Below are 17,152 nucleotides of genomic sequence, written 5' to 3'. Positions count from 1 at the left end.
AGCCTTCCACTTCCAGTCAGATCTACCCGTTCCCCCTCGACTTGTCTTGATTATGTCTTCACCCCTGTCTGTCTGTCTGTCTGTCTGTCTGTCTGTCCACAGCTAATCTCACAAATACTTGTCCGATCTACATCTCATTTCTTGTGCATACTGCCAGTAGGACAAGGACACCAAATCCCCGAATGTGTTTTGTAGAATATAATTCACTTATTTTTTTCTCTGTCCCACGGATCTGGTGATCATGTCTTGTTTTGTTTTTGTCTTTTCTCCCATAGGTTTTCTCTCTGTTGATCGTCGCAATCGGGGTGTTTGCTAAAGCCCAGAAGGCCACAGGTGTGTAGTAGGAGGCACCGCTTTTTACACAGTTCCCACACCTACACACCACCAGTGCTTGAGAAAATGTGTTATTAGTATTGGCATCAAAATGTATTTAAAGTAACAAAAGTAAAAGTACATATTGTGCAGAATGTCCCTTTTCAAGTTTTCAAATGTATAAACATCTTTTGAAAATAGCCGATCAACAAGCTCACAATGTGCCGCACTCCGACGCATTGTGAGCTTGTAGATCGGCTATTTTCAAATAGCTGAAATGTATATAGGGCTGAAGTGGTTAATGTATGTTTTGTAATAATAATCTAAATCTACAAAGTAACTAGTAACTAAAGTTTTCAAATAATTGTAGTGGAGTAAAAGTACAATATTTGCCTCTGAGGTGTAGTGGGGTAGTAGTAAAAGTAAAGAAAATTGGAAATGCTCCAGTAAAGTAAAGATACCTCAAAATTGTACTTAAGTACAGTACTGGGTAGTGACTTTACACCACTGAATAGTTGTCTGGCTACGCGAGACCAGTCCCTATCTAACAGCACACAGCACACAGCATGAGGAGCTTGCTATGCAAGAATAATGATTAGTGCTGTAATAGTAACCATCAAAAAGACTTTAAGGAACTCAAGGGCTTAATCATGCACGTCCCTGTCCTGAGCTTTATGATGAAAAATGCTAAACTAAAATATCTGCAGAATGTATCTAAATTAGGCCTAGGAGTGGTGTTACTACAACAATGCAACAGTCTTACGTGTTCTGAGCCCTTATGGCTGCTGAATGTAATTATGCTTAATAGAAGAAGAGAAAGAGGCTCTAACACTGTTATTTGAATGTACTATAAGTAAGCAGTGATGGAAGAAGTACTCACATGTTTTCACTTAAAGGGATAGTTCACCCCAAAATGAATTTTTTTCTATCGATTAGTCACCCCATGGAGACTTCAATTCATGGATATTTTTTTGTTTTTGTCTCATTCCTAAGCCAATAATTTGATGACCGGCAGCGGTTCCGGTAGGAGACACAAAGATCTCTTTAAGTAAAAAATATCAATACCACAATGTAGAAATACTCTGTTACAAGTAAACATCTGGTATTAAAAAGTTACTTGAGTAAAACTACAAAAGTTTTGGCATGAAAATATACTTAACACACCAAAATGTAAAGTGCTCACTGTGCAGAAAGTCCCATACTTTAGTACATGTACTTAGTTACTTTCCGCCACTGACTATAAGACATTTAACTCTTTGACTGCGGACGACGCGATAACGCGTCAAGTGCTACTTTGTCCAGTTGGCCGTCGACGCGCTCGACGCGCTGGACGCGCGTTCATTGTTTAATCTCTGATTGCGCTATGCTGCTTAATATTCAATGTTATTCTCGAGTTCCACTTACTTCACGGACATCTGCATCCGGTTTCATGACCTGGATTCCGTTTCCGGTTTTTGATTCTTTTCCCCAGTCATTTTCGTCCAAAATAGGTAAATAAACGGTCTTTCACACGGTATGACGGACAAACGGACAGTTTCTCTTCTATAATCTATGGTCTGGGTGACGATCAGTCATCGCCGTCGTGTATCACGACGGCATTTTGGCGATCAAAACAATCTGGGACGACGTCACTTCCGTTTTCATGTTTTTCTCTGTCTAATCTATCAAGAAGGCTGAGAGAGACCCAACGACCTGATCTAGCTGTCATGTGCTGCACTCTAGTGGCGGATTTGTGCTGGGTCTTTACATTATGTCCCCTTAAATTATTTTCATGAGAAAAATTCAAAATATAAAAATAAAAAAACACGAAAATTGCTGGCACTGGGGGAGTACTTTATGAAAATACTCTGGCAGTCAAAGAGTTAATGTATACCTTTAATGTATTCATGTAATGGCCAAACAGTACAGATCTGAAACGGATCATAAGCCGTTGGTCACCTCTGCAGTCTACTAAATTAGAATAAGAAAATATAAACCGGTTGTGATCTCCGGGGATAAATGTGTGCATCAGCAACAGCAGTAATAAGAGTGAAACACATGAGAGGTCCAGGTAACAGTGAGAGTCAAGAACCAGACCAAGATTGATTGAAAATAATAATTATGATACAGGCATTAGACATCTGGCACTGGGTCTCTGAATTATTGAGTTAAACTATGGACACTCAAACTATGAGTATTGCAGTACAGTCAATACAGACAATTGGCACATGATGTTCAGGGATTGGAAGCCACTGCCCTAGCGATGCCTACAGGCTCGGCAGGAGTCAGTAGTCCAAAAGAACAGAAAGTGTAAGAGTCAAAACAGGAGTCAGTAGTCCAAAAGAACAGAAAGTGTAAGAGTCAAAACAGAATCAGAATCAGAATCAGTTTTATTGTCACATCACAGGTTTACAAGGTAAAGAAGTGGTAAAGAAGACAGGAGTCAGTAGTCCAAAAGAACAGAAAGTGTAAGAGTCAAAACAGGAGTCAGTAGTCCAAAAGAACAGACAGTGTAAGAGTCAAAACAGGAGTCAGTAGTCCAAAAGAACAGAAAGTGTAAGAGTCAAAACAGGAGTCAGTAGTCCAAAAGAACAGAAAGTGTAAGAGTCAAAACAGGAGTCAGTAGTCCAAAAGAACAGAAAGTGTAAGAGTCAAAACAGGAGTCAGTAGTCCAAAAGAACAGAAAGTGTAAGAGTCAAAACAGGAGTCAGTAGTCCAAAAGAACAGACAGTGTAAGAGTCAAAACAGGAGTCAGTAGTCCAAAAGAACAGACAGTGTAAGAGGCAAAACAGGAGTCAGTAGTCCAAAAGAACAGACAGTGTAAGAGTCAAAACAGGAGTCAGTAGTCCAATAGAGCAGACAGTGTCAGAGTCAAAGCAGGAGTCATTAGACCAAAAGAGCAGAAAGTGTCAGAGTCAAAACAGGAGTCAGTAATTCAAAGAACAGAAAGTGTCAGTCAAAACAGGAGTCATTAAACCAAAGAACAGAAAGTGTCAGTCAAAACAGGAGTCATTAAACCAAAGAACAGAAAGTGTCAGTCAAAACAGGAGTCATTAAACCAAAAGAGCAGACAGTGTCAGAGACAAAGCAGGAGTCAGAAATTCAAAAGAACAGAACAGACTGAAGATCTTCATTTCTCATTTGGGGGTCAATCTTGGCTGTGGAGCCTGATACAGCCAAATACAGTAAGAACGGCTATCTGCAGAAACTCTATCTCGAGGACATGGCCGTTCTGACCCTGCTCAGGCATAATGAAGCATCATTCTGAGCAGAATTAGACAGTACGCATGCAGTATGTGAACCTAGAGTCAGAAAGAACTGTCTAGTCTAAAGCCATAGTGCAAGCCAAGTTACCACTGAAGACACGACACTACCAAAGCTATATGAGGTGCCTGAAGCAGTCGTTAAAATCTTTACCTGGGCCTAATAAACATTTCATAGATGAGTTGTCAGTAACAGGTGGACTCCTGTGTGCAGGGGATGTAGAATAGTGGTCTCAAAGGTGCTACAGACTTGTAAAAACTAAAATACAATGAGGGCCATGTGGGAACGGGGAGATTACTCAGACAAAGAAATAGAGGAAACTGTGAATTGGGAGTTTAGCATTTTTCATTATAAAAGCTTAGGACGGGGACTTGTATGATTAGGCCCTTGAGTTCCTCAAACTCATTTAGATGATTACTGTTCCGGCACTAATCATTATTCTTGCATAGCAAGCTCCTCATCCGTGTGCATGTGTGCTGTAAGATTAGCGACACATGTGCCTTCTTAATTCACCAAATGTGAAACTTGTCTGAACTTGTCTGAACAGTGTGGGTTTCAGAGTTTTGGGGGGAATAAAGTTGTAATGGATTGTTTTACACGACGCGTCTTGGAGGATTATCGACCCACACGGCGATGATTACCCAACGACGCAAGTTTTACTCTGCTTGCCATGGGATACTAGAAACGAACAGATATAATTGCCCACAATTCTTTTCTTCAGAGTTTGGATGGGTTTAAGTATGTCATTTCTATAGCCCACTGTATCCATGATGGAATGGGTAGATACTAGAGAATGGAATTCAGTTCCAAATGTCAAAAAAACAAACAAAGGCGACATACCGCAACTCGGTTGTATGCCTCTGCGTGTGACAGTGCTGTAAAGTAACTACTACTTAAGTAAAATGTTTAGGTAGCCTACTTTTACTTTACTGGAGTATTTCCAATTTCCCATACTTCTACTTCTACTCCACTACATCTCAGAAGCAAATATTGTACTTTTACTCCACTACAATTATTTAAAAGTTTTTGTTACTAGTTACTTTGCAGGTATAAATTATTATATTATAAACACACATTAATCACTTTAGTCCTATTTTATACATAGGCCATTTGAAAATAGCCGATCTACAAGCTCACAACGCGTCGCGATGCGACGCGTTGTGAGCTTGTAGATCGGCTATTTTCAATCATTTTAGCACTTTTACTTTTGGTACTTTAAGTACATTTTGATACCAATACTTTTGTACTTTTACTCAAGTAAATTTAGAATTCCGGACATTTACTTGTAACAGCGTGCTTCTACATTGCAGTTTTGATACTTTTACTTAAGTAAAACATTTGAGTACTTTTTTCCACCACTGGGCATAACGTTTCAGAGTTGTCTGTCTGTCCAGCCGTCCATCCATCCCAACCTTGTAAACACCAATATATCTCTGGAAAGCCTTGAGGGAATTTCATTGACATTTTTTAGATTGTCCTTGGTCTCTAGTTAAGCAAAGTGTTCAGACACTGACCAGTGAGTCTAAACTGCATGAGGGATAGAAAACTGTGGAATACACAATAAACTAAAGACGTTTATAGGGGTGCAACAGTTGATTGAAATGATTCTTTTTTACAAGCTCACAATGCATCACGTTGTGAGCTTGAAGATCGTCTGGTTTCACAATTTCTGCACAACACCATTGTGCAAACGAGACTTGATTCATTGACAAAAATACAAAAAAAGGAAAATTATGCTTCTCAATTATTCGATCAAATCGAAAACGATAGAATAACCGCTAAGGAAATAAAGCAACATTTACAGTGCTAGACATTTATGACATGTATCTGAGCTAGAGAGAACAAGCAGGAAGAGCCTCAAACAGCCCCTGGCACAGGTCACACTGTGCAAGGACTACATTTGAATAACTATCCGTGGGCTAATACTGTCTGGCACACTCACTCACAGTGTAATGTAGATTAATGTGCTCTGTCCCTGTGAAAATAAACTAAACTTGTATATAAAACAGATAGAATTAAGGAGGTCCGGTCTGGTAGAAATGTTAATGCTCCACAGAGGCAGATACATAATAAATGCATCATTAGCAGCAGGAGGTCTGACAGGTCATGTTCATAGAAATAATGTGCCGTTGTGCTGAGGGAGATGTTGCATATATTCCATATGAGTGAAGTTAAAGAGCCACATTAACCCATTAATCCTTTAAAACCGGAACGCATCTAGATTCTACGTCATTTTAGATGTCTTTCGCTATTCAACAATAGCAGATATACAAGCTCATAGCGCGGCACCGAGTGCCGCGCTATGAGCTTGTAGATCAGCATTTTATTTTATTTTATCGTGAACATTTTTTCACATTTATTTGAATATATATATTTTTTAAAGCGAACATTTGTAACTCAAATCTTTAAAATGACACAGATATGCTTTCCCGGTCTCAATGGGTTAAGACCGGGAAAGCATCTGTGTAATTTTAGATTTGAGCAAAAAAAAAGCATTATTTTATACGTTGCCTATTCAAAAATAGCAGATAATACAAACTCATAGCGCGGCACCGCATAGCAGATGAGTTTGTAGATCTGCTATTTTTGAAAAATGGTCAAACAAATGTACTCAACTCTTTGCTTCTGGGGGTCCCTGGAACAACATATGTTGAGATGGGGGGAGGGGGGGGGTGGTCCACGGCCACATACATATATAATTCTGGGGGTCCTTGACATGAAAAAGTTTGAGCACCCCTGATATAGAAACATACGTTTTTCAGAAAACTGTTACACACCGGCGATTATGCGAATATACGCAAAATTCGGACTCGTTCCGAATAATTAAAAGACGCTTTTTCGCTTCGCCTTTTCGCTCCGTGGAAGCTTGCATTGACTTTATAAGGTTTTTTAAAAAAGCGTATTATTCGCATGAAAAAATCGCCCCCGGTGTGTAAGGACCTTTAGGATTTAGACATTTGTAGAATCGGCCGCAGGTCTTAATGGGTTAATTTCACATGACGACAGATACTGTGTGTTACAGAGTGGCTTAACCAGTAGATGTGACATTACGTCATTGACAATGGGATAAACGTCCACCGGTTGTGAACAATTGCCACCTATGAGCAGCAGAGGTGGTAAAAAGCACTCCACAATGTTTTACTTAAATAAAAGTATCAATACTGCAATGTAGAAATATCCTGTTTCAAGTAAAAGTTCAGAATTTAAAATGTACTTGAGTAGTAGTACAAAATTATTGGCATCAAAATATACTTAAAAGTACCAAAGTGAAAAGTACAATATTTGCCTCTGAGATGTAGTGGCGTATTTAAATTGGAAATACTCAAGTAAAATAAAAGTACCTCAAAATTCTACTTAAGTACAGTGCTTGAGTAAATGTACTTAGTTACTTTCGTCCACTGATGAGCAGCAATATGATTTTGGTGAGTTTACTAAAAGAACAAAGGAGACCAGACCACCCTACTGTATACTGTAAACCTTTTCACTGCATGTCACTGTGGTCTTTCATTCAGTAATATTTAATGGCTTACAGTATGAACTTATTAGACAACAAACCCAAGCAAAAGTTGTAGAATTGCTTTTCATTGTTGAATCATTAATTGAAGTGAACTGGCCTACGAAGTGGCCTACTTTTCAGGAGATACAAGGGGAAAAAAATAACCTGTGTTCCAATGATTTAGTCACTTGTCTCTTGTCAATAGGCAACTTTTCATTTGTTCAATATTTATAAAAACATTTCCAGACAGCAAAAATAGCAGATCTGGTATTTTTGCTACTTTTGTGTGACATTGTAGTATACCGAAGTATAGCATTCATTCACACAAAAAATCAAATAAACATAAAAAGTTGAAATATGGAGATACAAGGTGTCTGCCCAACAACATGTACACGTATGTGTGCACACACACACACACACACACACACACACACACACACACACACACACACACATACACATACACATACACATACACATACACATACACATACACATACACACACACACTCTAACATAGATAATTGTGTGTGCTTGTGCCAGACACCGTGCGGGACACCTTCCTGATCGACCCGGCTGTCATCCTCATCGTGGTGGGCGTGGTCATGTTCTTCATCACCTTCTGTGGCTGCATTGGAGCGCTGAGGGAGAACATCCGCCTGCTGAAGACAGTAACAGACACACTACTCACACATGGGCCTTTTGACAGTAATAATAATCATATGTATTGTGTCCCCTCAGGGATATTTATCTTCACAGTCTGTTCCAACTGAAAAAACACACAACCATATGGCACAAAACAACATACTGTAGCACGCAAACAACACAAAGACATTTTTTTTTCTTTATTTATAACAATCATGCAGTGGTGGAAAAAGTACTCAAATTCTTTACTTAAGTAAAAGTACCAATACTGCAATATAAAAATACTCTGTTACAAGTAAAAGTCCAGAATTAAAAAAATTACTTGAGTAAAAGTACAAAAGTATTGGCAACAAAATGTACTTAAAGTACCAAAAGTAAAAGTACTACATATTTGAAAATAGCCGATCTACAAGCTCACAACGCGTCGCGATGCGACGCGTTGTGAGCTTGTAGATCTGCTATTTTCAAATAGCCTATGTATAAAATAGGGCTGAAGTGGTTAATGTATGTTTCATTATATCATAGTTTATATCTGAAAAGTAACTAGTAACTAAAGTTTTCAAATAATTGCAGTGGAGTAAAAGTACAATATTTGCCTCTGAGATGTAGTGGAGTAGAAGTAAAAGTATTGGAAATTGGAAATACTCAAGTAAAGTACAAATACCTCAAAATTGTACTTAAGTACAGTACTTAAGTAAATGTACTTAGTTACTTTACACCACTGATGACAGTAATAATAATCATATGTATTGTGTCCCCTCAGGGATATTTATCTTCACAGTCTGTTCCAACTGAAAAAACACAACCATATGGCACAAAACAACATACTGTAGCACGCAAACAACACACAACACATTTTTTTTTCTTTATTTATAACAATCATGACATATACAATACAATACAATACAAACACAAACAACATACACAAACAAATAAGTTATTAATACATCTATATAACAACATCAGAGCCAGGGGGATTTACTAACACAAAGAGTGAACATAAAAGGACAGTTCTTGCAGCTTTCTTATTTATTTAGTCATAAATAGTTTTAATGTACTGTCTGGCTTCAATCTCAAATACAATGAAAGAGGGTTTGGAATGACTACATACACACAGAACCATCACATCAGCGAGGTATTTTGTTTAGTGCAACAATGGCCGAAGGGACAAAACTCCTACTAAAACAAACTTTTTGCCATTTCAAAGTTCAGTATCTTGGTCCAGATGGCATGAGTCTGAAGTGACGATGTAGGGGATTTGCTATTGTGAGTGCTAAACGTGTGATGGCTTTATTATTCATATCTGAAAGTGTGGGTGTGGGAAGTCCTAAAATCTTGAGTGGGTCTAAACCTTTTCTGGATCAGGGCCCACTTGAAAATGTTGAAAATGCACGCGGCCCACCCATCTGACCACTTGACAACCTAGCGTGTTATTTTAATGATCATGTTTGTTTTAATAAAGATCAATCAAATCGATTGAACTAACATAGTGTATCTGCCCTAGTTTTCCTTCAGCCTGATGTTGGTGTTCCTGCTCCTGCTCACCATCGCTATCCTGGGCTTCTTCTACTCAGATCAGGTAGTGTGTGTGTGTGTGTGTGTGTGTGTGTGTGTGTGTGTGTGTGTGTGTGTGTGTGTGTGTGTGTGTGTGTGTGTGTGTGTGTGTGTGTGTGTGTGTGTGTGTGTGTGTGTGTGTGTGTGTATAGACTGCAGACTTGAAGAAGATCTGCGTACCAAATCGCTTCCCTTTGAAGGAAGTTATAAGAGCGTTAGTACGTTGTGAGCAACAAGGGCCTCTCTCAGACGTCTGAAGTCCCTGTCTGAATGAAAAGCTTGTGTTTGTCAGTTATGATGATGTGGATCGTGTGAGTTTTGTTTGTTTGGTTTGTCTGGGAAGCACCTCTGAAGTCTGAGGAAGAGCTTTGTTGTGCATCTAAGACATATATCAAAGGCAGATGACAAACGCACGATGGCAAACAAGTATACCCCTGTGTCAGAAGCATAATGGACCTTTTCACATTTTGACAACAGAAACATGCTAAAGTGGGTTCAAGTTGATTTCCTGTTGCAGCGTTTGTCAAACATCAATAGCTGACAGGAAATAAACTTGGACCCAAGATGTTTCCCACGATGTTTCCCACACAGTAGAATCCTCAGCGTTATTTCAACTCTTTCTTTGATATCAAATCAAAGATAGAGGTCACGCACACTGTCTGGAACTGTCTGAAAAAATCATCAGGAGTAACATGTTTGTCCTGGTTTGTCCTTTCTGAACATTTGGACCTTCCTGTTCGTCCTGCACACCTGTCACTAACCTTTGGGTGTGCATCGGCCTTCTTTTAAAAACTCCAATAGTTTACAAATGGAACCAAATTGACTGCAACAATCTGTAGAAACGTAATTCCACTGACACGGTTTACTAGACCTGAGTTGATTCTTAAAAATGTTTTCTAAATCCTAACAGTTTTTTGAGAAAAAAATTAATAAAATGTTTTCACGATTTTTCAAAAATAGCAGATCTACAAGCTTGTATATCTGCTATTTTTGAATAGCCAAAGAAATTTAAAGTGACACAGATGCGTTCCAGGTCTTAATGGGTTAAAATGCTACCGCGCGTGCGTCTACCGTTGAAACCTACTAATGTCCCTTCAGGGGCTCCGTAGAAACCCTATAGTGCGCCTGCTCATAACTCGATGGCCTGCTCTATTGGACCCAATAGTGGTACTTCCGGCAGACTTCCGGGTGCTTCAAACGCCACTGAGCAACTTTCATTGAAATGAATAGCTGGGGGGGGGGGCGGGGCAGTCCGCCCTCTGGCTATATTATAACTCTATGACCAGCTCCCATAATTAGGAGTTTTCAAGAAAGGGGGAAACGGAAACGATACAGAAACAGGTCACGAATGTCATAAATATTCCTAGTATGAGTAGAGTAAAGCGTGCCCACCGGGCACCGGTCTATAGAGCGTGCCAAAAATCCTGAAGGGGGCGTCAACAAGTGTCTGTTGGTAGCGGCGGACATCTTTGAGGGGTAAAAACCAGATTGACTTAACATTGCCCAATGCCACGCCCAATGCCACGCCCCCCCCCCCCCCCCCCCCCGTGGTGACGACACGTTGGCACGCTCTATAGTAGCAATAAATATAGCAACAGATACAGTATTAGAAACATAGTCTCTTGTGCATATAGATATAGTAGTTACATGCAGGACAGCTGAGACATATCAGACATGTCAGCGTAAACATAGAGTAAATGCCAATGGCAGTGTGAGTGCAGCGGCAGCGGAGCGCCCTCCCCCCCACCCCCCCACCCTTCCACGGTCCCTCGACCCCGGCAGAACTCAGCTGCTGAGCGGAGCCTCACGGTCCCTCATCGTGGCATCTCAGGCGCCCTGGTGATAATCTCTCCTCCCCTCTCTCTCTCTCTCTCTCTCTCGTATGCTCCTCTTGTATGCTTCTCTGTCAGCGTGTGCAATCTGCATGCTGCTAAACAGGGCCATTTAATCCATTAAGACCGGGAACCTGGCATCTGTGTAATTTTAAGATTTCTTTCGCTGATATACAAGCTTGTAGATCTGTTATTTTCTTTTAAATCTTCAACATTGAATAAATTATTTTTTTTAAACAACATTTTTAACTCAATCTTTGCCTCTGGGGGGTCCCTGGAACAACATTTTGATGGGGATTGGCAGCCAAAAGCATATAATTTGGGGGGTCCTTGACATGAAAAGGTTTGAGCACCACTGATATGCAACAATAGTTTTGTCGAGACATTTGACAGTTACTGTACAAATGTTCGCTTAAAAAAATACAAATTCAAATATTTGCACACGTTTTTACGATTTTTCAAAAATAGCAGATCTACAAGCTCGTAGCGCGGCACTCGGTGCCGCGCTATGAGCTTGTAGATCTGCTATTTTTGAATAGCCAAAGAAATCTTAAAATGACACGGATGCGTTCCCGGTCTTTTTGGGTTAAACAGCCTTCCCTCCCAGCATCCTCCTCCTGAAATCACTAAATCATTCAAAACGCTGCGGAGCTTCAAAGTGGAACCAAATGTTCCGTTTCAACACGTCCCTTCAAGGAGACGCTCGCTGCTAATTACACAGAAAGGTGCGACGGCACGGCAAGGCGCCGAGGTGGAGGAGAGACGTGCTGCGAGGCACTGGAGTGAAGGGGGCGGCAACCATCAATCATTATTCTGTCCATTACTTTTACGATTGATCGAATACACGGAAAGCGATATTTTGTAAAAAAGATAATATGAGTCAATGAATCCATTTGTCATTATACATCATCACGTTATTTTATACTTTGAGCAAATCTACACTATTTAGGCAATTTGGGGGATTTTTTTTGGCATGCCCAAAGTAAGGATAAATTATTAATTGATTATTTCATAAAATTATCGATATCTTTTTATCTAATCGATTAGTTCTCTCTCTAGGTCGTCCTCAGACGAGCCCTCCATCGTTGCTTCCGGTCCTCCCGGGTTCTCCATACATCTGGCCAGTTCGTATGTTAATGTGGGACGTCCTCGTGACCGGTGCCCGTGTGTTGTTTCCCACAGCACCAATTTGCTGGCTGGCAGCTCTTGATGTCTTTGGCAGTGTCCCTGCTACTCTCATTCTCCTGGCTGCTATTTTCTCGCTCACCCTTGGCATTCCCTCATACATGATCTTGTTGGTAACATGTGTACTCTTGCTGATGTTAAGTACTGCGCGCAACATTCTGGTGTAGCACACATCTAGAGACTTCTGCAGGGTTGGCTTCAGGGTCCAGCATGCGCTGCCATAGAGGAGAACAGGCTGTTGCATAGAAGAAGCTGAGTTTGATTTGACGGGGGAGGTTGGTGTTCCATACACTGGTCATGCCGTTCAGGGCCCTCCATGCAAGTGCCTTAATTCCTCACTTTAAGATCCTGCTCGGATGAGTTGACCCATGAGCCCAGGGTACTTGAAGTCCTTGACTTCCTTCAGCACAGAGCCTCCTGCTGTTGTCAGAGGTGGATGTTCTGATGGGATGTTATAGGTGATAACCTCAGTTTTCTTGGTATTTAGCCTAAGGGCAACCTTGGCACACTCTACTGTAACTCCACTATGTTCAGGAGCTCCAAGTTCGATTAACTGTCGTGCACCTAGAGACATCAGGTAGTGAGATGGAGAGACGTGAGGTGGAGAGACATGACATCAGGTAGTGAGATGGAAAGACAAGCTATGTGGGGAGTGGGGGGGGGGGGGGGACTTTAAAAGCGAGAAAATAATTCCGTATTGCAGTTTAATCATAGTAATTTAATAATGATATGTATTTTTATGTGTACAATTCGCTGTATTTATTGTGCCGCTATTATGTTCAATGTTAATAGCAACATTGAATCCGAGTTGCAGTCAACTGCCGATACAAAGCTAAAAAACTATATCTCAGAGTTAAATGAACACTTTATTTTTTACAGATTGTATATGTATAAGAGTTAGATTGGGGTCCCAAAGATTTAAAAAAAGATTTTTTTTTACCAAATTGGCGTCCTAGAGCCCCGCTGCTAGCAAGGCTAAAAATATAGCATTGTAAAATATGAATATGAAACTGGAAGCAAGATGAGCCCTCTGCACTCCTGATAACAATCCTTTACATACGTGATGAAGAACACTTCACATAAATTCACATGTCAAGTGTTCACATTTAAAGGACGACTTCACCCATTTTCAACCTATCTTCATATAATTGGTCCTCACTAATGCTCATTGTAATATGGCACCATTTTTGTCTATTCAATCTGTGTCTCAGAGGAGGGCTGTGGACAGTTCAGAAACCCAGCCTACCAGTGACATCATCGATGGGGAATCCAAGCTAATAGAAACCGCAGGCTTTCTGTTCCTGGAAAGTTAGCATGCTATAATGGAAGCCATTGTTCTCACGTTAATACAAATCTAAATACAAAAATCTAAGTCTTGTTGGGGGGAAAAAACAGCCTAACGATGATGTCGCTGGTAGGCAGGTTTCTGAAGGGTCCAAAATAATAAATGAAAAAAGTAATTAAGTAAAAACATGGCCCCCCCATGCATTAAGAGGACAATATTAGTCGCCAGATCCAGGGGCGTATGTTTTCAATGAGTCTAACATGGAGTTTTTACAATGGGTTTAATATAGAAGTCTGTTCAAATAAATATCAAATATCTAAATATTGAATGCATACAAAAGCCTGAGTATAATTCAAAATGAAATACCCCTTTAACCTTAACCTACTCTCATACTACAGTGTCACACAAAAGTAGCAGAACTAGTCGATCTACAAGCAAAATTAAGTCAAAGTGAAAGTGGTTAAGTGGGTTTTATGAATATTGAACAAATGAAAAGTATAAACTAACGCTTGTGGCTAAATAATCACCACATTGGATTCATTGGTCACACAGATTTCCTTTGTTGTTCCATTTCCTGAAAAGTAACCGTTTTGGAACCGTTTCTACCCGACAGCAACGATGTGCAGATTCACTAGAGAGTTTGCACGCACGCACGCACACACACACACGCACGCACGCACGCACGCACGCACGTGCACGTACACACACGCACATGCACACACACACAAATAAGTAATTTCTGGGGCTTTGTTAATTCAACTGGCTGTGCCACATACGGTGCAGTAGATGACGCAACTCCCCCCCACCATGATAAATAAAAGATAATGCGCGGTGGAGAGGAATGCATGTATTCATGTCTATCTGTGCATAACGGTGCACCTGCTCACTTGTGTGTATGATGTTTATGTATAGTATATCGTAGCTATCGGGTGGAAACCTCATATGTCCAGAACGGTTTCTACAGAAAATGTAAAATAAAAAAACTATGTTCCAATGGATCCAATATACTGTAGTTATTATTTAGTAACAAACTCTTGTTAATATTTTTCCATTGGTTCAACATTTATAAAAACCCACTTATCCACTTTCGCTTTGATTTAATTTTGCTTGTAGATCGGCTATTTTGAATTAGAATGGTTCAATATTTATAAAACCCACAGACACACTTAACCACTTTCACGTAATATTTTTCAAAAACAGCAGACCTACAAGCTCACAGTGCGTCGCATCGCGACACGCTGTGAGCTTGTATATCTGCTATTTTTGTAGCCATGGTTTACATGACGTGCGTCTGTCACGAGCGTCATGGCGGAACTTCAACCTGGTTTTGGCACGTTCTCCATTTACCACCCGTACATCTACATAAACGTTCAGATTTCAAATATAAAGTGCTTACTGCTTACCACATGGCCACGGATGTTACAATTTACATCTGGCGGGCCTAAGTACCTGTATCTTCCATATTGTTCAATAAAAAGCATTTTAATGCGATCGGCGGCCATTTTCTCATATAGTTATGATGTATCCGAGTGCAATACACCTTCCAACCGATAGGGTCACGTAGTTGAAAGCATAATGGAGAACATTCGGAGAAAATGGCCACAGATCGGATTAAAATGCTTTTCATTGAACAATATGGAAGATACTGATACTTAGACCCGCTTGATGTAAATTGTAACATCCGTGGCTATGGGGTAAGCACTTTATATTTGAAACCTTAACGTTTATGTAGATGTATAGGTAGTAAATGGATAAAGTGCCAAAACCAGGTTGAAAATATGACAGTCATGTTTTATTACTATATACTACTATTATTGCTACTTTTGTGTGACACTGTGTATGACAAAGTAAGGGCATCAATTTACAGGAAAAGAAAACGTTGAAATATGGAGATACGAGGTATTTCCGCTCGACAGCGGCGATACGTGGGAGGCTCGTCTCAGGGCCGAACCATTATGAATGTTTTAAAAGGACATGTTATTACAGCCATCATACTCCATTAAGGGCCTCGCTGATTCTCGCAGTAATGCACATACAGTTACGCAAACATGGACAAACTGAGCTGTTGTGGCTAATGGCTTTCATCTGGGACACCACACCTGCAAGCTATTTCAATCAATCAGTTCCTAAGTTTGTTTTGCCGTTTTCGGCGTCCTCTGGTGAACAAGTCCCGTCGACAGACTGACATTCATCATCATATACATTGTTGCTGTCGGACTGGAAACTCATAACTGTATGTCCAAAATTGTTACTTTTCAGAAATCGAATTGAAAGGGAAAAAAAGCAAAAATAGTAGATCTCCAAGCTCAGAACGTGTCACATCGCGGCACGTTTTGAGTGCCGCGATTGTCCTGCTGTTGTGTGACATTGTAGTATGTCACACAAGGACATTAATGTACGATATGGAAAATATGGAGTAAAGAGGTTTTTCTGCCCAACAGCAACAACATAATAATAATACATTTTATTTGTATAGCAACTTTCATGACTTGTAAATGCAGCTCAAAGTGCTTTACAGAGCAAGAATAAAGCACAAGTGCTTTACAGAAAAAGTACACATAATTTAACAATAAAACAAAAAAGAAAAGCAAAAGCATAAAACAAGATTAAAATAATCGCAAAAAAGACAGTGAATCAGGCAAAAACTGTGAGGACATGAATAACAAACATCACATCAGTATGTGAAGCTGGTGAGACCGCAACATTTTGGTGGAGTATTATTGTATGAACCACACAGAGTCTCACTATAGAGAACAAATACTACATCTGCTTTTACAGGGAACCACACATTGTGTGTACAAACAAGTGGCGTGTTCACATCTGTGTACACATCTATGATGTACACTGTACACATAATAGATATACTGTACGGCATCCACCCCATCGATAGGGTCAAGCCGTGCCTCCATAATGCATGAAGCAGTCGGTCACTGCAGTTGATTCAGAACGCATGCTGCTCGACTGCTTAAAGAAAGTGGAGCATATCACTCCAGTTCTTAGATCTCTACACTGGCTCCCTGTGTGTCAATGAATTGATTTAAAAATACTACTGTTGGTCTATAAAGCTTTGAATGGTTCAAGGCCAAAATACATTTCTGATCTTGTGCGATATCATGAACCATCCAGATCTCTCAGGTCATCTGCATCTGGGAAAAGGTCTGCTTTGTGTCCCTATAACCAAAAATAAACATGTGGTTTTTATGCACCACATATCTGGAACAAACTCCCAGAAAAGTCTGCTGCCACTCTTATTTTAAAACACATCTAAAGACCTTTCCGTTTGTCGCTGCCTTTAATTAAAAGCATCACAATTCGCTGAATTATCAACCGATTTTCCAAGCGGTTTGGTGTGTCACAAATACCACATTATATAGTTATGATACAGGATACTTAGTTAAATTAAAAATGTGGGTTTTCATACCAAAATACCATATCTTCCTTTGATAGTAACAGTAATGGTTATAAAACAGGGGGGAAAATTTAGAAATGTAGTAATTTAGGTAGCCTACTTGCGTATATACAACCATGGCAACGTTGTGGCAAATTGCCCGTACCAATATACCATCAACGTTGTCCTATCTCAGTGGCCAATGTGGCATC

General features: G+C 40.0%; 1 protein-coding gene across 1 annotated transcript in view; it reads left to right on the top strand.

Moving 5' to 3' along the window:
- Nucleotides 1-17,152, top strand: part of tspan33b (tetraspanin 33b) — a 42,070-nt gene that overhangs the window by 8,979 nt on the left and 15,939 nt on the right. Inside the window, exons 2-4 of the mRNA XM_080438751.1 lie at nucleotides 276-333; nucleotides 7,595-7,722; nucleotides 9,201-9,275. Coding sequence (XP_080294877.1) covers nucleotides 276-333; nucleotides 7,595-7,722; nucleotides 9,201-9,275 — 261 coding nt within the window. The remainder of the gene's footprint in view (nucleotides 1-275; nucleotides 334-7,594; nucleotides 7,723-9,200; nucleotides 9,276-17,152) is intronic.

The sequence above is a fragment of the Gymnoscopelus braueri genome, assembly GCF_963280865.1.
Source record: "Gymnoscopelus braueri genome assembly, chromosome: 9".
NCBI classification, from domain to species: Eukaryota; Metazoa; Chordata; class Actinopteri; order Myctophiformes; family Myctophidae; genus Gymnoscopelus; species Gymnoscopelus braueri.
This window is presented reverse-complemented; position numbering and strand designations above follow the sequence as displayed.